Genomic DNA, 26,511 nt, shown 5'->3' with positions numbered 1-26,511 from the left:
TTGCAGAATTCCCAGCGGCGGGAGGCTGTCGGGGCAAGAGGGGCTGGGGGGGGAGAGCCCAGCGAAAAACGGCTCCAAGCAACAGCCTGGCGGAAGGGCAAAAAAAAGCATCCTGCGAGTCACGCCGCCAGCCGGGGGGCTGTGGGGAAGCAGGAGGAGGTGCGGGGCACGGACGGGCACAGAGGAAGGAAAGGCGGCTGCGGCGGCTGCCGTTTAAGTCACCCCGGGGCGATGTAAATTTCACGGTGTCATTTAAAAATCCCCGCGGCCGCGGGGCGAGCCGGGGAGCGGGGATGCTCCGAGCGGCGCCCGGCCGGTGGTTGCACCCCCCATCCCGCGCCACCACCTCGGTGCGGGGGGGGCCGGGGCCGGGCCGGCGGCGCGGGCGGGGCGGGCCGGCGGCGCGGGGCCTTTAAGAGGTGCCGGCGGCGCGGGAGGGCGGCACAGGGCCGGGCGTGCATGGAGCCGCGCCGCGGCCCCGCCACCGCTTAGGGCACCGCCGCAGCGGAGCCCCTCGCACGGCCCCCGGGCCCCGCCGCACCGAGATCCGTTGTACGGTGCCCGGCTCCCGTTGCACGGACCCCCCGGGCTCTGCCGCATCGCGCCCCGCTGCACGGACCCCCGGATCCCACTACACCGAGATCCACTGCACGGTGCCCGGCTCCCGTTGCACGGACTCCCGGACCTTATCGCACCGACATCCGCTGCACGGTGCCCCGCTCCCGTTGCAAGGACCCCCCGGACCCCACCGCGCCGGACTCCAGTGCGCGGACCCCAGTGCGCGGACCCCCGGACCCTACCGCACCGGCCCCTATTGCAGCCCGCCTCCGGAGCCTATCGCACGGAGCCCCGCTACACGGTGCCCGGACCCCCACTCCCCATTGCGCGGACCCTCGGACCCCATGGCAGGGGCCGCCGGTGCGGCGGGCATGGCATCCGGGAGGCAGCCCTGGGGGGCCCTGCTGCTGCTGCCGCTGCTGCTGCCGGCGGCGTGCCGGGCGGGCGGCGGGTGCGCGGGGGACGGCGGCCCGCTGGAGCCCTTCGACGCGCTGTACGCCGGCGGCGTGGAGGCGTACTACGGCGGGGACTTCGCGGGGGCGGCGCGGTGCCTGGAGCGGGCGCTGCGCAGCCGGCGGGAGCTGCGGGCCGCCCGGTTGCGGTGCCGGCGGCGCTGCCGCGGGCAGGTGCGGTTGGCGGCACCGGGTCCCGGTGCCGGCGGTGACCTGCCCTTTTTCGGCTCGGTGCTGCGGCGCGCCGGCTGCCTGCGGAGCTGCGAGGAGCCGCGCCTGGGAGCTGCCTCTCGCCACCGCGCCGCCGAGGAGGTGCGTGCCGACTTCCAGCGCAGGGTGCCCTACAGCTACCTGCAGCGCGCCTACATCCAGGTAGGCACCGGCCACCCCCCCGCGCAGGGCTGTCCTCCGAACCTCCCCCTTCCGAAAGGTTACCCTCTCCTCCATCCTCCCAGAACACCCCAGGTGTGGTGTCCCCCCCGCCATCTCTCTGAAGCCTCCCCCCTCCATCCTCACCACGGTCGGTGGTCATGGCCTGTTCCCGACACACGCACCCTGGGTGACAACGTGGACTCTGCCCAGCCTTGGCTTACCTGTGCTTTTCCTGGTTTGTTTTTTGTTTTGGGAGAGGGATGTTTTTGTTTGTCTTTTAGTGCAACATAGTATCATTCTGCAAGTTATCTGCCTTCAGTGGAGAGTTTGTAGAGAAAAGCCCCCAGAAACCCCTCAGTAACACCCTGATGCCCTCTGCCAGCGCCGTTTCCTTTTCAGACAAACTGAACTGATGCTGTGCTCCAGGAGCTGGGAGCGTGCGTGAAGCTGGGAGGTGTGTAACCTCTGCTGCTGGGATGTGATGGTCTTTATCCTGTTGTGTGATATGAAATGCTTTGCATAACACTGTACAGTCAGTATTTAGCAGCCACTGACATCCTGAGTATCATCCTCTTATCCCAGTAACTTCTGCCTTGTAGCTGTTACCTTCCCTGAGGAAAATGGTGTTATTCTTTGAACTTCATTGTCAAAAAGAAGAAGAAAAACCACCAACGAAAAAACCCTCAACGCACTCTAGGGTAGTTAATGGTATTTTTCTTTTAGTTCAAGACTTCTGCTCTGTCAAGCCAGGTACCTGTAGTAAGTCTTCCTGTTCATTGCTAGTAAGAACAGAAACTGTGGGAATTTTTTTTCATCCCAAGCTGAATGTTTAAAACATTTCTGGAACACTTCCCTCTGGATTTCTGCTTTATTTCAGCACATTCATAACCTTTTAGTTGCTACAGGCAGATTGATAGGTGAAGACCTGCACAGCGGAGCACCAGGAGGGTGATTCTGCTGAAACCCATTTCTAGTTGGAGAATCAAACATCTGTCCTGGGCAGTGTCAGTGCCTGTGGTGCAGTACCTACACAGCAGGAGATCAGGGAAGCAAATCATCAGCTACTGCATTTTAAAACCTTTTGGAAAATCGTAGCTATGTTGCTTTTTCTATACTGCCTTTTCTGCCATTGCCTTAATGTCATTTTACAAGTCAGGGACTACAACTGCATTGGCTTAAACTCTAGTGTCCATGGGCTGCATAGAGTTCCTGAAAGAAATCCTGGGAGTGAACTGAGACTGTAATTTGGATCGTATGCAATCCCAGTGAAGCTGGCAGAATTTTCCTGCTGTCCTTACTCTGACAGATGCTCTATGCAGTGTCACCATCTGTGGGAAGTGACACTAAATGTGTCATGCTAAAAAAATTAAGTGATTTCTTCTCTTGAATTCAAAGCCTTTCCCAGAATTGCAAAGGTTTGCTCATGTCAAACCCATAGAGAAACTTTCCTCTAAGTTAGAGAATGGAGTTTTTGTCTCCCATTTCAGTAAAATCAATACACAAAAATCCAGATGATTTTGGGGTATGGTCTGTTCTTCCATTTCTGCTTCTACTGCGTCTGAGGTTTTTATTTTCCTCATTTGCAAATGCACTGTAAACTTACCAAAGCAATGTTGTGAAAACAGTCTTTTTTTCCTTATGTGTGACTCATCTTAAGTTGCTTCTGCAACATCTGGAGATTTTGTGTTCATGCTAACACTTTCGTTTTGCTGCTCTTGGATGGAGTAGCAGATGTTCTTGCTATCTGCATGGATGCCTGGGTTTTGGGCACTGTAGCCAAGGGAAGGTACTCTTTGAATGGAGCTGTTTATGTTTTTAATTAATACCTTTTTCTTTAACCTGATGCTCTTGGGTTTTGTGAGCAGCACTCTGATCAGCTTTGTCCCGCAGAGCAACCTGTAGTGCTTCGTCCCCTTGCTCACCTTGCTGCCTGCGCCAGAGCTCTGTTCCCAGCGTTGCTCTTGATCTGGCTCAACAAGTCTGTGCGCAGAAGAAAATGCCCCATATCGTATTTGCCTGCACTTGCACAAAACACGAGGTCTAATGTTTAGCACTTGCATACTCATGGATGTGAACCATCCCCGTGTGCCAAGGCTGAGCGCCAAGGTGTTGGCATGTTCCCTGAGGGTTGGGATGCATCGGCACACGCACCCTCCAGGGAGACCTCGGCTGCAGCATCCGCTCGGCGTTTTGAGAAGGGGAGCTGCAAAGCGGGGCTTGTGCAGAGCCCCCCTACCTTGCCATGGGCGCGTGGGCAGGCTGCACAGCTCCAGGGGTGGCTGGTTGACCCTCCTGTTTTGCTCCTTGAAACCGAAAAGGAAATGAGATGAGGTTAAACATCCTGCTGTGTATCCTGTCCAGCCCGTCCCCAGGCTGCATGGGGAGGTCTGGATGCTGGGCACTTGCGTGGGGTGCTGGCCGGGCTGGACAGACAGCAGGGGTTGGTGGCATTTGTGGTTTGAGAGAGGAGGAGCAGCCTGGAATGTGCTTCCCACCTCTCACTCCCGCTGACCTCGTGCTTGTTTGTTTCTCAGGAGGGGAGAAACATCCCTTCAGGAGGGAGTGACAGAGCAAGGAACAGATTAAAAAAATCGAAGGGTTTGGCTCTTGTGCAGTGCTTTGAAAAATGGTGCTGAATAAACATGAGCTAATCCTTGCAACACTCCTGTGGGGTATGAAAAGCAAAGGCTTTTAGTCCTGCTGGACTAATGCACAGGCCAAATGCTGGCCAGCACCGTGTGTGCTTTTGGGGCAGCAGAGTCGCCCTGTGCGCCCTGGGAGCAGGCTGGGGTCTCCCGCTGCCTCTGATCTCTCACTGCGGAGCAAGTGCCAGCACAGCATAGCCCAGTTGTGGTGACCTGAATTAGTCTCTGCGGTAAACTGGTGGAAAACTAGTGTTAGAATTGGAGGTTTGGGACTTTCTTTGCTGCCTACTGGACCATAGCAGTGGCTGCCCTGGGCTGTGTTGCTCCCATTTCTGAGCGGATGCTCGAGACACCCCTGCATGGAGCACTGTAAAGGGGCAGGGAGGTGGTAATGTGGTTAGGTGAAATTCCAATGGTATTCCTCTATAAGAACATGTCCCATCAGCTTCTAAATACGTGGCATCCTATCACTTCTGTAAATTATTTCCTAGTTTTGCTTTTTTCTCTGTACTTTTCTGAAATAGAAACAGTGGTCTTCTGAAGACCACTGTTCTGTTTCCCAGATGTGATCTGAATGTTTTTGGTAACTCTAGCATGATGTGAGGGGAGACTGTGGTGCACTGCAGGACTGGGACAGCTTGTGGATTCAGCTGAAGGTTTCTGTGGACTTCGGGCTCTACACCAGGTCTCTGAGGTTGATTGCAGTCTCTACGGAGACTGTAGACAAATTACTTTGAACAAGCAGCCCAAGTCCAAATGTGCTTGCAAGTCTTTTTTGCAGCTTCCAAATACGTATTATAAGTAGGAAGATTCCTCCTTTTCCTAGGATAGCTGATGTTTTTGGGTAACTTAGAAATACACTTGGTACAGCTAGCTGAGGCAGTTAGAGTAGGATGGGTTTTGAGAAGATATAGAAACAGAGAAGGCGATGAGAACGTGGGATTTAACTCTTGTAGTGCATGTAGTGGGCTCTCCAGCCCACAGAGAAAAGGTCCTTCAGTGGGTTTCTGATGTCATGTCCCATGGACAGAAGGGCAGTTTGCCTTATGCTGGTGGCTCTCTGCTGCGTGCTGGCTGCTTGGTCTTTGCCAGTGAAATACCGTCTCGGCTTGGCAGGTGGGTGTGGGGGGAAACTCTTTGCCCTCTTAAATGTTTTATTAATCACGTCCTCCTCGCTTTGCTGCCTTAGTCATCTTGTTTCTGTTAAAACCTAGCCTGCAGGCCATGATATTTCTAACCCCCTCTTTTGGGGGATTTTCTAGCTCTGAGAGTGAGTGGGGAAGGAGGAAACGATGTACACGGTGAGAGCGTTTGCTGGCCGTGAGCTGCTGACTCAGTAGCCATGTTGGAGCTTGCTGCGAACGGTCTGCCATGAACCCTGTGACAGAGCATTGCTTCCAGTCCCCATGCTGACTCCTGCAAGTCAGCTTGGTCCAAAAATAACAAGTAACCTGGAAAAGTTGATCACTGTATCAATTACAAAACCAAGTCTTGCTTCTCCTCTACCCTACTAACCCTTCCCTCGAGGTCTCTTACCTCATCTCATCTTGTTCCCAGCCACAGCATCCCCTGGCCTGTTTGCTGGGTGGATCGCTATAGCCCATTCTCATTTTCTCTCTATATTGGTGTGCTGTTACTGAGCACTTGCTCCCATTTTGTAAATGCTGACTCGCAATGGTCTCATCTTGCCTCTTGCCTGCATGCCCCTTTGCACATTGGTGAAGCACAGCAGAAATCGTAAGTATGTGGTCTGTAACCACCAGCCTTGGATCTAGATGAGGAAAAGCCTTTTAGTCTGTGCTTGGGTTTAAAACAATAGATAAAGCAAGTCTCCAGCACATGGGCATTGCTCCTCTCGTAGTAATGTAAGATTGTAGGTGGAGCAAAAGGTGAAAGAGTCTGACTAGATCTGGCTTATTCTGTCTTTGTCTTGAGTTCCCCCTTGTCATGTCTGAGATGTGCTTCAGTTCTGTTATCATCATGATTTCATGTGTTGTAAGCATAAACCAATAATGTTTAGGTTTTCTGTGTTGTAGGAGAGGCTGTTTGTTTGTTATTTAAAGCTGTTTCTTTTTAAAAAAATCTTTTTCGTCTCACACAAACTTTATACAAGCAGCTTAATCTTTCTAGTGGTCTTGTTTGGGGAGAACTTTGACGTTGCACTGTTATCTTCTCTGCCGGGTCTTCCACGCTGCAGCTGATGGGGCAGTGCTGGAGGCTCTGCTGGGAGCCTGTCCTTGGGTTGCACCATGCTCTCCTGCCCACCCACGCCACCAAGACTTCTCAAATCCAATACAGACATGATAATGACTTGATGAAAGACCATAGGAGGAAATAAAGAAAACAGAGTGGGAGCCCAAACTTCAGAAACTTTTGCGATACAGATTATTGCCCTACTCCAGTTCTGCCTTTGAAAGCTCCCTATTTATGGGAATCCAGACTCAAGGGAGGAGACTTGTGTGTGTAAAACCACTCCTGGTTGATCGTTCTGCCTTCTGCCAGTGCTTACACGAGCCTTACCACCAGCCATGCTTGGGTATCTGTCTCTGAGCGCCTGAGGAGACTTGTGTGTGTAAAACCACTCCTGGTTGATCGTTCTGCCTTCTGCCAGTGCTTACACGAGCCTTACCACCAGCCATGCTTGGGTATCTGTCTCTGAGCGCCTGAGGAGACTTGTGTGTGTAAAACCACTCCTGGTTGATCGTTCTGCCTTCTGCCAGTGCTTACACGAGCCTTACCACCAGCCATGCTTGGGTATCTGTCTCTGAGCGCCTGTAGCAAGCCTCGGGGTGGTTGTTAAGTCATCTCTGACGAATTCTTTCCACCTCGAGTAACTATTCGCTGCTGCCCATCTCTGTACTGTTGCACTGGGCCAGAGTCTTTTGTCTCCTTGACAGACATCTGGATTACCTACCTAGGGATCACGGAGTAACTCTGGATTCACACCAATGTAGTTGCTGTGGGAATTTGGTTTGTTTCACTCAAGGGCTGGTATTTTCCATAAACGTTTTGTTCCATTTCCCTTCATGCTGCAACGCTGCGTAGAGTTAAGCAGATAATAGTGTCCTGTCCTGGGGTGAACTGCAGCCTTTGGGGGAAAGGTGGTGATTTCACTTAGAGCGTCTCATGGGTAGTGACGCAGAATAATGTGCAAAGCCCCGCTACTTAAAAGTCTTTGTGGGAGCATCCTACTGAGGCTATTTCTCACCACAGCCACCACCTGTCCTGCGTGGTCCGCCTGGTCACTTGGTCTTGTTTTCGTAGGATTTATATGACACATGCCAGACAAAGACCTATAGTAGAACTGTCAGATAATCATTATTATTTGGATTATTACTATTAGCAGTGTTTATTTATCTTTACTCTTGAGAATTGGTATTACTCAGATACTGGATAAATAAATAGATCCCAGAAGTAATCTCTTGGAACGTCTCTTTGTTTAGATTTTCTGAGAGACCATTCCTAGTCCTCACCAGAGGGTAAATGTTAGTGCTCAGAAAGTTAAAATTATGTAGACAAAAATAAACTCACTTTATGGGATGGAAAACTCTGAGTCTCGTTGGTTGGGTCAGTGTCCTGGGAGGATATTTAGTCACTGACCCAACTGCCCCTGCCCCTGTTCTTGCTGACCACTTCAAATGAAGTGTTTCTGAAATGTTTCATTTTGGGTTGGAAGTATTTATCAGAGAGGGAAAGAGGTGACCCAGTGGTTCAACACTGACGCTAGCAAATGCAGACTGTAAGACAGGCACCTGTTTTCGTGGTGAAGGTGAGCTAGCAACTGGATCAGTGTACCAAGAGCCACACTGGATTCCCTCGCTGTCTTCATGGGAGACTCAGTCTTGACTTTTCAGACTTGACTCTGGGCTGTGCTGTACTAAAAGTTAAACTAGATGGTTGTAGTGACTTTGTGCTGTTTGTTTTGTTTGTTGTTTGTTGGTTTTTTTTTTTTTTAATCCAAATCCAGAAGCAAAACTATGATGTTTGCAGATTTCCACATAATTGCAGCTGATAGTAAATTAGCACAACCCTGCTCAGCACCGCTGCGAATCAGGACACAACCAGTTAGCACAAACTGGTCTTAGACCCACTAAGCTCATTTCATAGAGACTAGTAATCAGCTATTTTTTATGGCCAGGGCTACTTTTCTGTTTTGCCAAGTTCCTCTTTCTCACCTCATAGCTATACAGTCATGCCAGGGCTCCAAAATACACTGGCAGCAGGTCCCAGCCTGCAAAATTTTTCTGTCTTTTGGAGAAAAAAGGTAAGCCTAGATTCCTCCTTATTTCTTGGCAATCCCTGGTACCGTGGCTTCGATGATGGAGAAGACAGTGGTGTGACTCACACAGTTTCACTAGATCTTTTGAGGTCTTGTTCTAAAGGCATCCCAACACATGAGCTAGGTTAACATCCCAACTCGGGGAAAAACAGGGCACCGACAGCTCAGGAGAGCCCACTGGCTTTGGAGAACAGACTCCTACTGCTGTGCCGTAACCCAGGAACCTGCCCCTTCCCATTTTTTTTAATCTCCTTAGTTTCCTGTGGATTTTTGCACCTTGCTCGTCCCTGATCTCATGACAGTTCCCTCCGCCGGCTGCTCCTTGGCAGGGCCTTGCTGCTGCACTGCCCCGTCCATGTGCCGCGTTGCGCTGGGATTTGTTAAATGGCTTTTTGTGCTGCCTGTTAAATCTCATCCATACGTCCTAGCAAGCTCTGCTCTGGCTTCTGCTGAGTCCTTCTGTTGTCCTTGGCCACCGAAATAACTAATGGCAGCTGATAATGAACTGCATGTGAATGAGCAATGCAATTTAGCCCTGCTAAGCAAACTTATGCCCAGTACTCACTAGCTGTGCCTGAGGTTTCAACAAGGATTATTCCCATTTCCTCGTACAACTGGTGATTTCATCGTGGATGGTGTGGGCAGTAATGAGAAACCATCATGTCAGTAACTGAGCTGTCTGCTGCCAACCTCCTGAGCGTTGCAGGAGCCTCGCTAGCAGGACTCTGGGCTCAAGGCAGTGCTTGACATCTGGAGCAGGGGATTCAGGGGTTATTTGCCTTAATTTTTTCCTTTGGAGGTGGTATGAATTAGTCATTGTGATTGGGTTTGTTCCCGAGGTGTAGGGACCCCTGTACTCTGCATGGCATATTTCCATGTGTGTAGTCTGGACCGAGGCCAGGCTGAGTTTGGATAAATTGATGTGAACCCGGAGTAACCAGCTGAGGGCCGTGGAGTTTCTCTGCCTTTACACTGAGGAAACTGAGATCAGGATTTGGCCTGTGCTTTTTAATAGTAACCGATGGCAGGCGGGAGGGCGCAAAGTTCCCTGGATGCTTTTGTTTCCAGCCAGTGTATCGGCAATAAGGTATTGACAGTTTTATTTCTTGGCCATGAGCTGGTGATGACTAACGAAGGCAGGGGGTCTGCCTGTGGGTGGGTTCAGGCAGCAAAGAGCTGTTGCTCATCAGCCTGTACCTCCCAACCTTCTCCTTCCCATGACAACTGGTCAGTTAAACAGACCCTCCAGAGCTGACGTCAGGGGTCAGGGATTTGGCCATCAAATAATTATAGCAACAAAAATAGCATCTTCTCCCCACCCCTTCCTTCCCACATGCTCCTGCTGCATCCCAGCTCATAAATGTCCTTTTTTCCTTTCTTGGATGGGAAGCAAAGCCCACATGTATTAGCTGGAACATATGGCAGAGTTTGGCTGCAGCCCATCGGTTGTGGAGGCCAAATACTCACTTGTAGCTTCTTGTTCACTTAAAAAAAAAAAAAAAAAAAAAAAGAGGAGAAAAACACGTTCTTTCAGGATTGGATGAAAGGCTGAGTCTGTGCTCATGCTGAGATGGGAAGCAGACAGGGTGCAGGACAGCACGCTGACCACGCTGTTGTGCCAAGGAACGCATCCCCTCGCAGCGCGGAGGTGACAGGCTGGCCATTGAGAGGTGGTCTGGTGGCAGCTGCTGGTGATGCTGGTTCTCAGGTCAGGCAGCGTTTGCAGTCAGGCTGCTTGGGAGAATGTCATTAGCACCAGGGGTGCAGGGAAGCTGGGAGGTTTTAAATGTGGAGTAGCCACAGGCAGGAGGAATTTCTGTCTTTGTAGCACTAAAGGTTTTCTTAAGGGTGGGGGGAACATCTAGGAGGTGGCAGAAAATCCTTGAAGGATAAGAAAATGAAGTGAGGTTGTCAAAAATGGACTGTCTGCACCACAAAAATGTACCTCTGTCCCAAGAGTTTCACACCAAGGCACTAACATCAGATTTGTGCAGTGAATGGTTTCCCTGAACGTGCTGAATGACAGGGGCTCCTACGGGAGATGCGTTCAGTGCTCGAAAACTGAGATTTAGGTCCAAAGCCAAACTCACGTTTGTGCCTTTAAAAAAATCTAGTTTCCACGATAGCAAATTGCATCCTTAGGGTATGGAGTTATAATCTGGTATCAGATCAGAAGCATGTTTTGGGGATGCTGTTGGCTCCAGGGAGCAGCGCGAGGTGTTCTGCTGCCTCTCTCCCATCACCGTGTTTGTTCAGGGCGATACCGCGCTGTGTGCAGTTGCCCTCCGGTACACACGTGCTCGAGCTACCTGTAGCGTTGTGAGTGTGGGTACCACAGCGTATAGCTGGTATAAGTAGCGTTGGACACAGTATGGCCATTGGGAATATCTGTGGCTGCAATAAATGGCAATTGATGCGAACATGGCTGTTCACTGATGTGCACAAGGGTGGTGGGTTTCTGCCCTGGCAGAGCCAAACCTTTGCTTGCTGCCTTGCCAAGTGGCATCACTCCTTCCTTTGCGTGGAGACACTTTGCCAGGTCCTCTGCTCCTCTTCGGTGCAAAGCCACCCTGGGTCTTGCATATGCTCCTCTCTCTCCCAGCACACGGGGATTTTACAATGGAATTTAAACAAAAAAAAAACTCAGAAAAAAATTCACCATGATTTTTCCAAACCAGCTGCAGTGGTGGCCTTGATCTCACGTCTTGTCCCTGCAGAAAGACGAGCCTGAGACTGTGCTGTGTCCTGTCAAGGTTGGAGGCAGGAGCACTTGAATCTGGAGAACCTTCTGCCTGCAGCTTTGCTGCAAAAACAAAGGGTGGGCAAATCCTGCACGTGAGTATTGCATGTAGGGCACTGCCTAAACCCACAGCTCTTTGGGGTTGGGGCTGTACTCCCGAGGGTATGATGGGGAGATGTGCTGAAGTTCATAGCCCAGGGCTGTGGGTGCAACTTCTTTTGAAGATGGAGCCAGCCATATCCCTTCCCAGAAAAGATCAGTGTGGTACAGAGAGAAAGAGCTTGGAAAAGAACCTTCAAAATATTTGCTGAAGGTGTTACTGTGACTGCCCAGGGGCTGAAGCGGAGTCTGTTGGTTCCCTTGCTTAGAAAGCTGTTTTTAAAGTGATTTTTGCCAAGGCACTGCCTGTCCTAAGGCTTATATATATTCTGGGGCATCTCTGTCCTGAGTTACTCTGTCTCTTTGGAAGCAGATGAGAAACTGCAAAGTTTCATTGAAATAGTCTGAAAGGAAGAGGACTGACTTGCGGTACATTGCACTGCAATGCTGCTGGAAAACACTTCACCGTCCAGGGCTGGCAGCCTCATCCAAAGGATCTGTGACTGGGCAAAACACCTGAGTGACGGGGAGGAAAGAGCATCGTGTCTTATCCCCATTTTTCTTACTTACAGAGCTGTGTAATAAGTGGATTTTTTTTTTTATGCGCTGGTATCCCTGAGATGCTTCATTGAACAGAACATTTCATTTTGTTCTTGAGAGTCTTTCTAGGGATAGAAATGGCAAAAGGACTCTTGGATATGTGTAGGTAGGTGACAAGGGATTGCTTTTTTTTTTTTTAAGGACTCAAACCTCATTCTATTTTAAGGAAGCTAGAATTAGTTAAAAAACATCATTTTCAGAGAGTTCACCTCACCCATGTCCCTTTCAGGTGCGTTGCAAAGCATCCTACCTGCCAGGACTGCTGGTCTCTGTGTTGCAGGGGCTGAGAACAGACAGAAGCTGTCTCACATGTGGGCAGTGCTGATCCCAGGGAAGTGTTTGCAGGCTCTTAGACAAGAGTTGTGAGATGCACTGATCTCCATAGGTGGGTGAGGGAAGGCTGTTTGTTTAGAGGGGAGTCGCATCGCTTTTGGGAAAGGCTTTTATTGCTTGGTGGTGTTCCCGAGTCCTGCTGATCCCTCGTGAGAGCCGGAGGTTGGGGCAGGGCTTGCTGCAGCCTGAGCGAGTGGTGCTGGTGCTTCTTGTGCTATGAATTACCGTGGTGCAGAGTCAGCACGCTGTGCGTAGGCACTTCGGGGTGCTGCAGTGACTGTGAATCCCCGTTGTGGGCTGCTGGGGAGGCTGGTCTGCCACCTCACAGGGACTGCTCCAGCACTCCCACCCCTGGGGCAGGCACAGGGTACCCATTTCACATGCCTCTGTGCAGCCGAGAGGCTGGTCAGTGTGGTGCAGAAGGGGTTAAGTCCCCTCAGGATGTCTCCAAATGGGCCAAGCTGGGGGATGAATGGGCCAAAATACAGCCCCCAGTGCCAGCATCACTGGTGTGGGTGTGGACCAGGGAACCTGACAGCAAGCACAGCTTCCTCGAGTGGACAGCATGGCAAGAGTTGAATTGCTCTCATATTTGGTCACTTCTGTTCCCTTTGCTTTAAATACTAATGTCTTTTGGCAGCTGGTAGTTCCCCTCATGCCTGGGATGGCAGCCTCACTCCATTTCCTTTAACATAAGCGTTGCATCCTGGTGTTCAGATGCTGGTGGCTCTGCTGCTTCTCCGGGGTCAGTCATAGACTCGCTGGCTGTGACCGCCCGTTTGAGTTTGTCTCTTCCTCCAGCCAGCCACTGTGGCTCATGAGGATGCTGCTAATAAAACTTGATTTCAGACTGGATCTTTTATAAGGCAAGCAAATAGCAAATAAAACAGCAGTGCACCACTTTAGGGAGCAGGGTTTGTCCACTCAGCAGCTGTCAACTGCATGGCCCCTCTGTACAGCCCAGGCTGTGCTGCAAGCTTCTGGTAGCTCTCTGTGAGCATGTTCTGTGTGTTGTAAGGATGCAAAGGACGTCCTCGGGCTCCCACCCCTCTTTACATCAGACTGTCAGCTCCAGCAGTGCCCATACAGGTTTGCTTCCCCCAATTCTGTGTCTGAGCTGCCCGTGCATCCTGCAGTCCCCTGTGCTGTGGCAGACCAACAGTGCCCTGTTTTATCCACATGTGCATCCACTGGGCAGTTACTCAGCTCTAGGCAGCTAACCCTGTTTGCCACAGAGCTCCATCCCCGGGTAACGTCCATGCCTGGCCTGTAGCCTTCAGTTGGGTTACAGCTGAAGCCTGGCTCAGGCAGGCTTCACACAGCATGATTGCCTGCATGGAGGAGCTGTAGGTGTTGCACCCCTGGCTCCCATCAGCACGATCCTTGCACTCTTCTGTCGCTTCTGCTTCTGTGTGTTGTGCTTTCCCAGCTGTCCTTCCTGCTGCTCGGGTTTGCTCTCTACTACCCAAACTGGCTGAATCTTTCTCGCTGTGACCTGAGCATCCTTAGACCTGACTCCCCACCTTGTAAAGGGGCAGATCCTGTATATACTCAGTGCTTTAATGCTGGATTAGGGTCTCATTCCAGTAGCCTCAATGACTTGGGTGTAACTAGGGCACAACATGCGACATCAGTGCCTGGCTATTCCCCAGCGCCCGAGTGGGTAGTTCAAGCCTGGATGATGGGAAGGCTGCAGTGAGCAGTGTGAGAGGAGGTGCCTGGGGCAGGCAGCTCTGCAAGGCAGTGTGAGGCTTGTAGGTCCCCGGCTGCCTGGGATGTGCAGGAGAGTTTCAGTTTTGGCAGCTGGACTCTTCAGTGTGACAGCCGGAGCTCTGGGAGTTGAACTATTCCACGATGCTTTGAATGTTCCCAAGCTCATGTCTGAGCTAAACAAAAGAGGTTTCCCCATCTTGGGGGACTCATTCCAGCCTGATTACTATTTGGGTTTTAGATGTTCAACAAAACAGTCCCTGGAAGATGACTTTTACGCTGTAGCACAAGGCTCCCCACAGCAGTGCTTTTAACTCCAAATCGCTGTTATTTTCATCAGCACACTTCTGTTTTCCAAATTTATTTTTGGATCCTTGCTGTGAAGTCTAGCTAGATTATAGACTCCTAAATAAACCATTTTTAGCCTCTAATGTTTCTTGAATCAAACCAAACCAGGTGGAGAGACCTGAATAATCGTTTGTCTGGACTTTTTCTTTGAAAGTTACAGCACTTAAAGCTGTCACTGACCTGCCAGTAACCAGTGTGCTCAGTTATCTTGGAAAACGCAATGTAGAAACCATACTGTCCTTCACGATGCTTTTGAGAAATAAAGGTTTGTATGCTTCAGGCTTATTGTTTACGTTCTTGTTCCTTTGCTGTTATTTTATGCGGCGGGTGTTACAGTTCAGCTCCCACATGGAATTGTCAGTGGAGTCAGACGGTGAAGCTGTGCTCAGAAAGGTCTCCAAGTCCTTAGGGATCTTCTGTGCTGCTCTTTGGGGTTGCTTTGGTATTGCAGCCAGCCTGTGCTGAATGGCAAAGTCCTGCTAAGTAGGACTGATAGTGGTGCTCTTGCATGCTCTAGGTGTGCATCATAGGCTCTCCTCACGAACGCAGATATGCGTGGAGCTGGGGTGATGAACAGGAAAGCCCTACTGATGTTTGCCTGTGCTGCACACCTGGGACGGGAGGGACTGCTCAGGTGTAAGGGCCAGCAACGCTTGGCCCTGTGAGTAAGGGATTATTTCACTGGGGTAAGAATGTACTCAAGCCTAGAAAGAAGTGTTTTTGGGAAGTGATCAGGATTACTGTGCCATGTGAAGCAGTACGCTGGTGTAGCTATCAGTGCTTCTAGGTGCCATGGCACAGCTGGGTCAATAGTGCATTATATGAACCACTTCACTGTCCATGTTAAATTTAAGTTACTTAATATCAAGTTTGGAGGTTATCCTCTACTATTGAGGGAGGAGAGCTAGGCCCAGACAGCTGAGCTCTCAACCATGGTTAATTTTGCTCTGTTTGCTCTTGGGGCTTGGGGTAGGAAAGGTAGAGTTTGGAGAAAAACAAGGAAGGGAGAAGCTGCTTCTCTTTTCATAGTGTTTCCTATGTGCCAGGGGGGCCATCAGGCCTTTTGGAGATTATCCTTGTAGAATCCTTTTGCAAAACTGCAGTAGATTTGGGCTGTGCTATATTCTCCCTTTTATGTGCCAGCAAGCTTTGCCCTCTGCTCTTATATACACTTAGTGCTTTAGCAGTCCTGAGCATGGAGAACTAGGTCTGCTTTTACTTAGCATTAGGAGTCATAAAGCAATGCTCAGCTATCTCCTGTTTCAGAGCCAGGATGCTGCTCAGTGCAAGCAGAGACTTTATCCCGCCAGTGACGGGTGACAAGAGAAGGACGTCAGTGCTAGGGAATTTCAGGCAGAGGTATGCACCAAATGCTGCTGAAAATAGCAGGGTTTGGAGCCTCCAGAGATGCACACTTTGTTCTTAGTCCATCCTGAGGACAACTGCTCTGACTGCCAGACTGCACTGTAAGTTGGTGATGGATTTAGCAGAGTTTCCTCACAGGTGTCTGGATTTGAAATCTGGTGATATTAGCAATAAAACTTACTGTTTTATACTGTGTAATGGCATAGGTGTATCTGTCCTTTAATTTGAAAGCACTGAGCTGGAGGTTGTTAGTATAAATGGAAGAGAGTGTGACTTAGCTTATGCAGAAAGAAAAAGAGTTAGCCGAGTTGGTACCTATACTTGCTGTGGACTTAGCTACATCAGTTCTAATGGTTCGGGTTGATGCCTGATGACTTACTGAAGCACAGCAACTGCATTGTGCTTTCAACCATGTATTTTGAATCCAGTGTGTTGGGTTTTCGTTCTGCACAGTGCTCACCTGTGGTCTGGCAGACCTCATGCTTATACGTAGCAACTACCTGATGGTCCCAACTGTGTTTTATTTGGGAGCGTGTGACCCAGACAAGTGCTGCTGTGCCCACCAGCAACAGTTCGTGAGGCAGGACAGAAATGGCTGGGTTTGGTCCAGCCCAGCACTCCGTGCCCTGGTTTGCCCATCTGTGGAAGGAGTTTGATGTGCAGTAATTACACACCAGGCACTCGGCATTGTAAGACGTAACTGACGTCACATGTTTGGAGAGCGTCAGACGCGCTGCATGATGTCTGCATGCTGTGAGTGAGCTCCGTTGGGAATAGCATGCATAAACAGTAGCAGATTAATTAAAGATGTCCTGTGCTGCAAGAGAAAAGCCCAATTATGGAAGCGGTTTGCTCAGAGTCAATAGTGCTGCCTGGCTTATTAGCAGAGCATGAGCTAACTGTCCTCTCAGTGGAAACCAGTCATACAGCAGTATGAACAGTCACAACTGTCCTACATATGAAAGAGGAGACAGATGACAGCCATGCGGGCCCAGGACAAGTCAGCTTCAGACATGACCCTTCGTTAAAGCTCCTTCACAGGGAGCAGTCCTGTCTCCGTGTTTCAGCAGCACAGGAGTCCGTACAGCAAACATTTGTGGTTATGTGTTCCTTATTACCTTTGCAGAGATCTTTTTCACTTCGGGACCTTCAGTATATTTTATTCCAGATGTTTTTCCTTGAGCTGCTGCTGCTGCTGCTGCTGTTTAAAGGGCCCTCAAAAACCTGATGACATCCCTGAGATCTGGGGGAAATGGAGCATCTCAGATGAGTGGGAGTCCTAAATTATTACCAGGCTGCAGAATAATGGTTCTCCTTGTTTTGGGCCTTTAAAGCCTGATAGGATCACTGTAGGAAATGTGACCCAAGGGATTTTTTTTGAGTGGTTCCTGGGTTACAAACACTTTCTAGTTGGGACCTGGACTGAATCTGGAAAGCCAACTGCCTTGTCCAGGGGCAACAGCTTTCGTTTCACAGAGGAGGATGCATCTGGCCGAGGATGAAAGGTGAAGCTGGGGTCTTTAATGTCTTGAACCCAATCCCATCCTTCTGTCAGATCACCACACTGTGTCATAAATCCCACCCCATCATCACACCACAAATTCCCCTGGGAATCTGCTCTGCACACCTCTGTATTTCTTTCTGCTGAACCTCATCAGCAAAACCTCTACTATCAGCACAAGCTAGTGCGAGGAGAGTCAGACCCATCTCCATAGCCCAACCAGCCGTGGGGCTGAGCAGGGCTGACAGCTTGTCCTCTGTGCATCTGTGCTGTTTGAGGAGAGTTGCTGAGAGTGTCTCTCCCTTTTCAGCAAGATTTTATCTGTTTTTTATATTGCTTTGCTTTAAGGGGAAAAAAAAATCACTGCTGGAAAAATAATTATTTCAGCATCCATTGAGAGATTTTTGGAAAGTTGGTATTCTGCTTAATGTCAAATCCATGGAGAGAACTGTAATTTCAGGTCTGGAGCATGTTTCAGTTTGTCTTCCTCCCATGGGAAAGTCAAAAGAGAAATGTGAGAAAAGTGAGACAAGGAACAGAAACGGCAGGGAGTCAGGGGAAATGAGTCACAGCATCAAACGTGCTTGGCAGATTCCTGTGCCAAACCGGAGGAGGAGGTCATGGGGATGCTGTCGTGTTGCGGGGCACTCACCTGTAGCAAGTTTTGAGGAGGATGAGTAGTGATGGGTTTGATTTGCTTTGAAAGGAGGAACTTGCAAAAAGGTTGGATTTGAACTTCTTTTTGCAGAAAACTGAGGCAAAAACTCGTGCTGGAACCAAAGCAGCCAGGCAGGCTCTGCTGCGGATGGGAAAGGAGCTGGTGGTAATATCTCGCGGGGTCTTGACCCCGCACAAAGCAAACGGCTGTCGTTCGTGTCTTTTAACTTGTCAGGTATCTTGTCTATGTCACGGTTTTGAAGGCTGTGTAGCTTTGCTTCCACCCCCGTAAAGCCTTGTGCCAGGTGTTCAGCAAAGCCAGAGCTGTCACAGGGGATTTGGTCCTTCCTTCAGGAGGGACAGGTCCTCCAGGCCAGAGAGCTGGAGAGGTTTATCCAGGGTTGCTCTCAGGTAGTGTGTGTCAGGGTTTCCCATCACTGAAACAGGTCCAAAAATTGGTAATTTTTTTTTGTCTAGATCCTGCTAGAAGATTTCATATTTATAATATAACCTTCCTTTTGTAGGGCATTGGTCTCCAGCAGCAAGCATAGACACATTTCTTTTCTGAACTACAGTTACATGTATTGTTACAGAAGAAAATTCGCAGCTCGACAGAGCTGATGATTGGTCTTTTGATGACTCCCAGGTTAGCAACTGGGAGCATCTTAGCTTGTTCATAAACACCCTTTCTACTACAAAGTGAGGATTTCCAGGAGCTTTCGGCCTTTGCTTTAGCAAAAGGGATACACTTACCTGGCATGTGATGCAGTACCCCAGACTCTGCTTTACCTGAGACATAGCTCTTTGTATCCAGTTACAGAAGTGTTAGTACATTAAACTGCTCTGTGATGTCTTCCACAGAGCTGGGCAGGGAGCCTTGTGGATCTGGGAGATTTCAGAGCTTGCTCGTGCGTACACGCAAGCGCAGAGCTTTAGGAAAAGAAGATAGCAATTGTATTCCTTGAATCCTTCAGAGTTCCCCACTGGAAGAAAACTTGGCAAAAATATGGCATCGTGAATTTTTAAATGTTTGCTTCTTTGTTCGTGTTTGCTCATATCCCTGGAGGAATGAAGTCATTTATTTGATTTGCCCTGCTGCTTCACACTCCCACTTATGAATGGTAGGGAACAAGACTGCGAGTATGAATAGCCTGTCCACATGTGGTTTTGAAAGACGTGTTCGCTTGCACATTAGTGTCCGAATAGAGTAGCTGGCTCTGAAATCCTATCAGTAAGGCTTTTGAGTAACTTAAAACCTTTCTAGTAGATGCTTAGAATTTCTTCCACTCTGACATTGTGTAAGCCCCTGTGGAAGTTTCATTACCTCAGTAACCACAGAAAAGCAGCCAGCCTTTTCACTGAAACCTTCTCCACAAAGGTCTGGATTCATTTTTTTTTTTTTCCTTTTTTCCTTGAATGCAGAGCACAGCTTATAGCAGTTTAAATACAGGGTAGAAGGCCAAGATCACACATGGATCTGTGTGGCAGTTGTGCTAAAGATAGAGTATGAAAGTGTTTTGTCCCGTGGCTACCTCTGTTCAGCTCTGCACTAAATATGGAAGATGACCCGTATAATTTTCAACATAAGTAGGATATTCAGTGCTTTCTTTAGAGTAGCTTATAAAAGACGAGTCCCAAACAGCTGCCGTTTCATGGGCCGTTCTTGGTATTTTCCATGCTTTAAATAACTCCAGAGCTTCATGTCATGCTCTGGTGGGAGCTTTCCTCACTTTCTCTCTAGAAGTTCTTCCAGAGGCTTATGTGTTGCTTCAGTGATTCGCCACTGTGTTAGCAGGGCATCGTGGTGCAGGCAGTCACAAGATTTCTCTATCGTTCCTTCTGCCGGGTGCAGCTTTCCTTGCAGAGGGACTTCAGCCCTCCCCAGAACGGCACATGTCCTGGGCACAAGCATCCCCTTCCTGCATTCACCACTGAGCCCCATCAAGGTTGCTTCCAACCTGGCTCCTCCTGCTACTGGTAATGGAGACCAGAAGAGTTATCCAGGAACAAAAGTATTTTTTTTCCCAGCTTTTCATCCTGGCTGGTTTCACACCAGGAGACGGTGACCGTGTATACCACTGCTATGTAGAGAGCCTAAAATCTGCTCTTGAAAAATTCTAGGCAAACCTCTGCCAGCAGACAATACATGGAGCTGCTGAGGACTTTTTCTTGCTGTGGGCTACTGCTAGGACTTGGGACAAGATTTTAATTTTTGCTTCCCACCCCCCCCCTTTTTTTTTTTTTGATTGGCCTGACCCCAAACAACTGAAATCAATGGCAAACTGAACATCAGGTGAAAAGGTTTTTGATTTGAGCCCCCTGAACTCTCAATTTAAATCCGGTCAAGTTCCACTTGCTGATGCTTGGAGAGAGGCAAAGGAAAAGGCCTTTTTAGATACCAGGCAATGCATTATGTGTGTCTCCCGAGACACTCTCATTTTCTTTTTTTATTCAGACACCTATAAAATTAAAGGATTATTTTCTTTGGTACAAGGTCGTGCCTATTTTCAGAAGCATCCAGAGCTGCTCCAAATGCTGCAGTTACTGCTGCTGGGTGAATCGGTGCCAGGCAGCTGCTCTTCATTTTTAGGGAATTTAAGAAAAGTTCATAGTGCATAGCTGGTGTTTTATGTTTAGTAAAGCCTCTGTTTTCTTCCTCAGAGGTTCATTAATCACATTATTTGTTGCTTAAGCAGCAAGGTAGCAGTCAGACAGAACTGATTAATGTTATTTGTTCATATCCAATACAAAGTTGATGGAGTATGAAAAAAAGATGAGAAGACTTCTCAGTCCTGAGAAAGAAAAGCTGTTAGTTCTGTCTGTGCCGTGGGGGGTCCAAGGCAAGAAGCTTACCTTAGCTGAGCAAATAAGCACACAAAGCTCATCTAACAGCTTTCCTCTTTCATGGAGGTGATGAGGTTTTTTTTCCTCCAGCTGATGATTTTTTCATGTGTAATCTGCACAGAGCCAGTGTGCGGTTCTGCTCCGTGCTAGCAAATGGGTTGCTCAGAGCCAGTAACAGGCGTACGAACCTCTGAAGTTGAGGGACTTTCATTCCAAAGAGCCTGCAGGTGTGGTAGATAAATTACTGAGAGTGTATAAGTTCAGCAAGGTGAAAAGAGGAACAAGAGTTCCCTGCTCTTGGTTTGTGACTGTGGGCGGAATCTGCCGGGCATTGGGCACTCACCACCCCAATAAAATGAAAAGATATGAAGAGGCTAGAAGTTTGATCATGTGCTTTGCCACAGATCACACCACAACTTGTTAGAATTACTCAGTTTAGAAGACTAAAAGGCCCCAGTAAATTGCCTTCCATAGAAAATGCAAAAAAAAAAAACCAAATCAAGAGCAATGTGTGATAGAAACGGCAGATGGATGGGCAGGGCTGCTCTGTGCCCTGCTCTGGACAGCACATGTCTCTCCAATGACCTGAAGTCCATCCATCTTTCTTCATTTTTAAATTAATTTCAGTGATGTAGGTACAGCTGTTCAAACTCATGTGCAGGTGGGAGGTTTTGCTCTACACGTTTTCATTGCAGATAACTGCAGGAGGAGGAAGGCTTCACCGCACTGAACTGTGTGTGTTGGCAGGCGGACAAGAATTATTTCTTCATTAGCAAGCTGTCAATGTTTGATCTAAACTTGTTGTGGGGCAGCAGGTGTGAATTGCTGCCTGCAATTCATGTTGCGTTTCTTCTGTATCTCCTTCCCATGCCAGATGCTATCTGGCCACTTGTTTCCACCCTGTACTTCTGGTTAGACCTAACCAAATCCGCAAGTGGAGTTTAAGGGGGGAAACAACTCTTGGTCTTTTCTTAATGTTCCCAAAACAGAGGTTTGCCACGTCTTTCAGTGGATGCTGACGTTGCCACCGGGTCCCTCTCTGGCTGTCTCAAGTGTAATATGCAGTAGACATGGCAATGAAACCATTTCACTGTAAAAGCTGTGGTGCTAGAGCTGCTTCCCCAAGACAGCTGACATTTCACACTCCCTACTGAGAAAGTCTTGCTGTAATCTGCTAGATACGGGAAGTATTTTTATTTCACCTCGCTTTCACCTTGAAATACACTGCTTGCTAAGAATCTGGTTGTGCCACAACTACACATTTTTGCAAGGGGAGGAGGAGGCGGCTGTCGGTTACCACAGATGCTGGTCTTACCCCCTTACAGCTTGCTGAGTCAAGCACATGCAGCCCAGAGATGATGTAGGTTGCATCTCAGACTTCCCAGGTTTTTCCACCCTTGAAGACCTCCCAGTTGGTCATTGTGGTTTCAGCTAAAAATAGATTAAGGGACGTGATTCATCGTTCAGGGAAAGAGCAGAGGAAGGACCTGGATTTTTATGTTTTTTTCCATGCAGGAAGCATGGATGATCTTATGGCTTCAGGAGCTCATCATCTGAAGCCCTGTGATATATGGAATCTAGGAACTGCTCCCAACTCTTAGCCCCTCACTGGGATATGGGAATTGCTGTACTGGCACTGTGTCAACAGAAGTGACACTGAATAGGTCAGAGAGAAATACCAAGGTGACTTTGTCTGGAAAGTCGCATAATGGACCAGACCCTCACTGAGAACCATTTGGTCACATCATTTTGAAACCAGGAGCCTGCAGTTTGGCGTCTGATCCTGTAGAAGAGCAGCTAAGTAAGTTTTCAGAAGCCCTGAGCACTGACAGCTGCAGTGAACCTCACACTGAAGTTCCAGAGGCAGCGCTGGCATTGGCCTCTTGGAGAGCTGATCGCCTTCTTGTTTCAGCCTTGGGGAGTCGGGACACTTTCCGGCTGTGATGTTTTGGGCTGTGATGCTGGCTGCTGTGGCACCTGGAGCTGGGAAACCTTGCTGGGCTGGGAAGCTACTGTGGTGCTGATTCAGAAAGGCAGATGGGGAAGATGCTAGAAGATGCCTATATTGTGACATTTATCCAAAAGAGATTGTTCTAGGAAGAGAGTTGCTATACTTCTTTCACAACTTCAGTTATAAGCAACCAGCCTGGAATGAAGCCTGGAAAATGTAGAGTGTCATGGGCTTTTTCATTCTTGGTTGTACACAGCCTCTTCATCTGGGCCCTTGAGAAAGAGCAGAGCTCTCGTTTATTTTCCAGCTCACAGCCAAGGCAGACTAGTCTCATGGAAACTGGATCCTTGCAGAAGAAAAATGTAGAGGGTGTCGGTTTGTTTTCTGTGCCATTTATCTTGCTGGAGAAGAGGAGGCGAAGGATTGGAAATGAGACAGGTATATCATCCCCTGATTAATGTGTATTGTCTGGTGTGTTTTGGGATGAATCCCAGTTTCCTTTGGTTATTTTTATCCTAAGAGGTGTGAAGTGCTAATCTGAATTTCATCAGGCGACTTGTTGATGCTTCTCATGCAATAGATGCTTTAGCTGAGATGTCCCAGCATGAGGAAACAATCAGAGGCTTTACAGGCGCTCTGAGGGAGAGCAGTAAATTGGGCTGAAGCTTGAGGAACCAGCCGAGGAGAAGGCTGATGAAGGCAGTGGTGCACGAGTGGCTGCCTGCCTGTGCCTGATGCACTGATCTTGCACTACAGATTGATTTTCTGCTCCTGTGTTTTCAAAGATATCCAAGACATCAGTCAAGCAAATTACTTTCATCTGCCTCTTGCCCGGGTCTATACCATTGGGTTCAATAGGGTCCCAAGCAGCAGCATGAAATCAGAGGTGACATGCTGCCTGGCCAACACAGGGCTCCTTTGACTTCTGGCTTCAGGAGGAGGCAGAGTTGGAAGAGAAGCAAGTTTCTCACCTGGAATTTCCTGTTTGGGTGCTGGAAAAGTTATTAAGGATTCCAATCTTAATTGAAACAGAAAAATTCTAATTAAGTTCCCTTCCAGATAACCTCGAGCCCCATACCAGGTGTGTCATAAACTCTTCCCTGCAGTTCTGCTCCTTTGAAGCTCCTCGCCATAATAGACGATGGACATGCAGTGCGGAAACCACATTTGGATTTTCTAGGGAGAAAACCTATTTGTCTCAGGCTTTTTGTTATTGCTGTTGTTACTCCTAGTAACATTGTGTGCATTAGAAAACAGATGATTTATGGTATGGTGGGAGGGCGAGGTTTGTTTTTGTTTTTAGGCAACTGACACAAAAGCAGCTGTATCCAGTTGGAATAAAGGTCCCTGAGAGTGGCCAGCACGGGGCACTGAAGGAAGAGCAGAACAGTGAAAATGTTGTGACACTTGCCTCAAATGCTCACCCAGCCTCCAGAACTGGTGACTGTGGGGCAGCCTAGATCTGAGGTAGGTGTCTGTGCCTGTGGGAGCCTCCACTGGATTTTTCCTCTATGAATTTGTCTGGTTGCTTTTGAACTTTCATAAAGGTTTGTATCCACCGCCCCTTCAAAGTGTAACGATGTTCTGTGTGAAGACTTGCCACCTTGTCTTTGGTCTGAAAGCGTCACCTCCTTCCTCTTGCTGCCCCTAATTGTAATGTATTTATTTATTGGTGACTCAGTCAAGTCCTTCAGAACTCTAAAAGTTCTTGAAAGAAACAACTAAAAAAAAAAGGAGGTGGTGTCACTGTGTAGGTGATGCTATTTAAATTGTCCTTTGATGTAGATGATTGACATACAGGTTTCTGTGCCATATTAATAATGTGCACATGTATTTGTGTGGGGGAAGGAGGCAGGATGGGGAGGTTGGTGGGGTGGAGGAGTCACAGGGCAGTATGGGAAAATCAAACTGCCAGGAGAAGGCTCTGCCGTCCACCTGACAAACCTGCAACAGGGTTTGCTGGGAGCTGGAAATGGGCAAGTTCAGAGCACAAACAGGATGTGTATTTTCAGTGTTAAGGGCAGTCAGCAATTGCAGTGATTCATTAAGAACTAGGACAAATCATATGTCCTGGGAAATTTTCTGAACTAAAAGTGCTCAAGATGTTTCAGAAATTGAAATTAATTCTGAAAAGTCTTAGATCTGTGTGAATGTTGGGTTGGGAGGCACTTGAAAAACTTACCTAGTCCAGCCACCTGCTATGAGGCAGGTACATGCCAGGTATCTGTCGGATGTGTTTTTAAAATCCTCCTGAGAAGGAGAATCCCAAATTCCCAAGCGAAAATGTCCTTGAAGTTGGGAATTTTTTTCCTGATACATAGATAAACATTTTTGCATGCTACAAACCAAGCCAGTGGATAGACCCTGGCTCAGCATCACCTTTCTTTTTATATATCAGTCTTTTACACGTTTGAAGGCTGTTTTCAGCTCCCCTCTCAGTTTTTTCAATTCTAGCTTGAGAAACCCCACTGCTTTCAGCCCTCCCTCCTGGACAAGACCTTCTAGAGCTGTTTTATCTCTCTCTCCCCCCACCCCAACTCTGCTGATCTCCATTTAACTTGTGTTCACTTTTCCCAAAGCATAGACTTTGCATTTCTTGCTGCTCGTATCCTGCTGTGGGACTGCTAAAACTGATGCTATTGCAAGATAAGCTGTTTACAAGAGCAGCCCACATTCTTCAAGTTATTCTAGCACTTACATTTCTGCAGAAATCAGATGATATGCCGTGCAGGTGTATCCTCTGTGTTTGTAAGTCCAATGCTGGGTTAAAACTATGCGGGGCTAAAGAGGTATTTTTCCTTGAGGAGAGTGCTTGTGGAAAGGGCTCTTCCTGCTGAGAGACCTGTCACAGATACAGACCAAGGGGCCATGACACCTACTCGAGAATGCTGACAGCATGTGCAGATGTTTTGGAGGCGATAGGACAGACAAAGGCAGCAATTCCTGTTAGAGATGGTTAATTTGCTGAGGAAGTTGTATTCAGAGCCAAAAGAGCAAGAGCAGAAGAGTCCCGTGGGTGGTTTCTTGTGGTATTTTTCCAGAGGAGATGCTGATTTAATACTTCCTGTTGTTCAGTGTTGCAGTGGGATTCTCCAGTTCCCAGGACAAGAGAGTTCAGGGTGCTGAGCCCTTGCTTAATCGTGTGCAGTGCGATGGCCGTGTGTGCTCTGCTGTGCCAGCAGACAAAGGAGATGCTAGATGCTGCCTGTCAATCCAATTGGAAAATACAGCTCAGTTCATAAGGAGGAGTCCGGAGAGCAGGGGCAGAGCTGCAGGGTATTGCTCTGGAAGCAGATGCCATTCGGGGAGCCTCCTGCAGGGAGCTGCTTAATGGGATAAGGTTGTAGCATGGGGTCTGAGCTGGCTGTGCAGCACCATGATGCTGCAACTAGTGTTGAAGACAATGAGTTCCTTAGTGTTTTACTGAGTGTCCCGTGGTCACCCTTACAAGTAAACCCCCCTCCACTGGGTAGTGAATTATCAGATCCACACAGAGGAAGTCTCTCATCATTCTCCTTCTCTGAGGTAACTCAGATTCTTTGTAAATTAACTTGTTTTGCAAACTGGGAGCACAGGAAGAAGAGTGGTTAAGAATCTCCTCCAAGTAGTATTCAAGTGGATGGAAACACAGTACAGGTCACATTGCTGTGCCAAATTCCGACTATCCAAACTGGGTAGCTGACTTTCAGCTTTCCTAAACCCCTTCTCAGATGTAAGCATCACTACGCAGCTCAACCCATGCGTCTCCATTACAATCATGTCTATGGATAAAGCCACACAGAATATGTGCTCCTTCAGGCTGTAGCTCTTTGAGCTCTCTTTAGAAAACTGGAGATGTGTTTTCCACCTTTCCCCCCTCACTCTGTTAGAGATAACTCCAAAGAGAGCTGATAACCTGTCTTCCCCTCATCCTGGCTTCATACTTACCATAAACTGCTGGTACATTATAGCAGACCAGTCCGTAAGTGTGCTTCCCTTTTCCCTTTTCCCTTTTCCCTTTTCCCTTTTCCCTTTTCCCTTTTCCCTTTTCCCTTTTCCCTTTTCCCTTTTCCCTTTT

The 26,511-nt window shown here is 48.5% G+C and overlaps 1 protein-coding gene across 1 annotated transcript in view; it reads left to right on the top strand.

Moving 5' to 3' along the window:
- Positions 1 to 470: 470 nt before the first annotated feature.
- P3H2 (prolyl 3-hydroxylase 2) overlaps positions 471 to 26,511 on the top strand; it is a 76,102-nt gene continuing 50,061 nt past the window's right edge. Inside the window, exon 1 of the mRNA XM_068406186.1 lies at positions 471 to 1,382. Within this exon, the coding sequence (XP_068262287.1) occupies positions 903 to 1,382 (480 nt within the window). The 5' untranslated portion in view covers positions 471 to 902. The remainder of the gene's footprint in view (positions 1,383 to 26,511) is intronic.

This window comes from Nyctibius grandis, chromosome 8, assembly GCF_013368605.1.
Source record: "Nyctibius grandis isolate bNycGra1 chromosome 8, bNycGra1.pri, whole genome shotgun sequence".
NCBI classification, from domain to species: Eukaryota; Metazoa; Chordata; class Aves; order Nyctibiiformes; family Nyctibiidae; genus Nyctibius; species Nyctibius grandis.
This window is presented reverse-complemented; position numbering and strand designations above follow the sequence as displayed.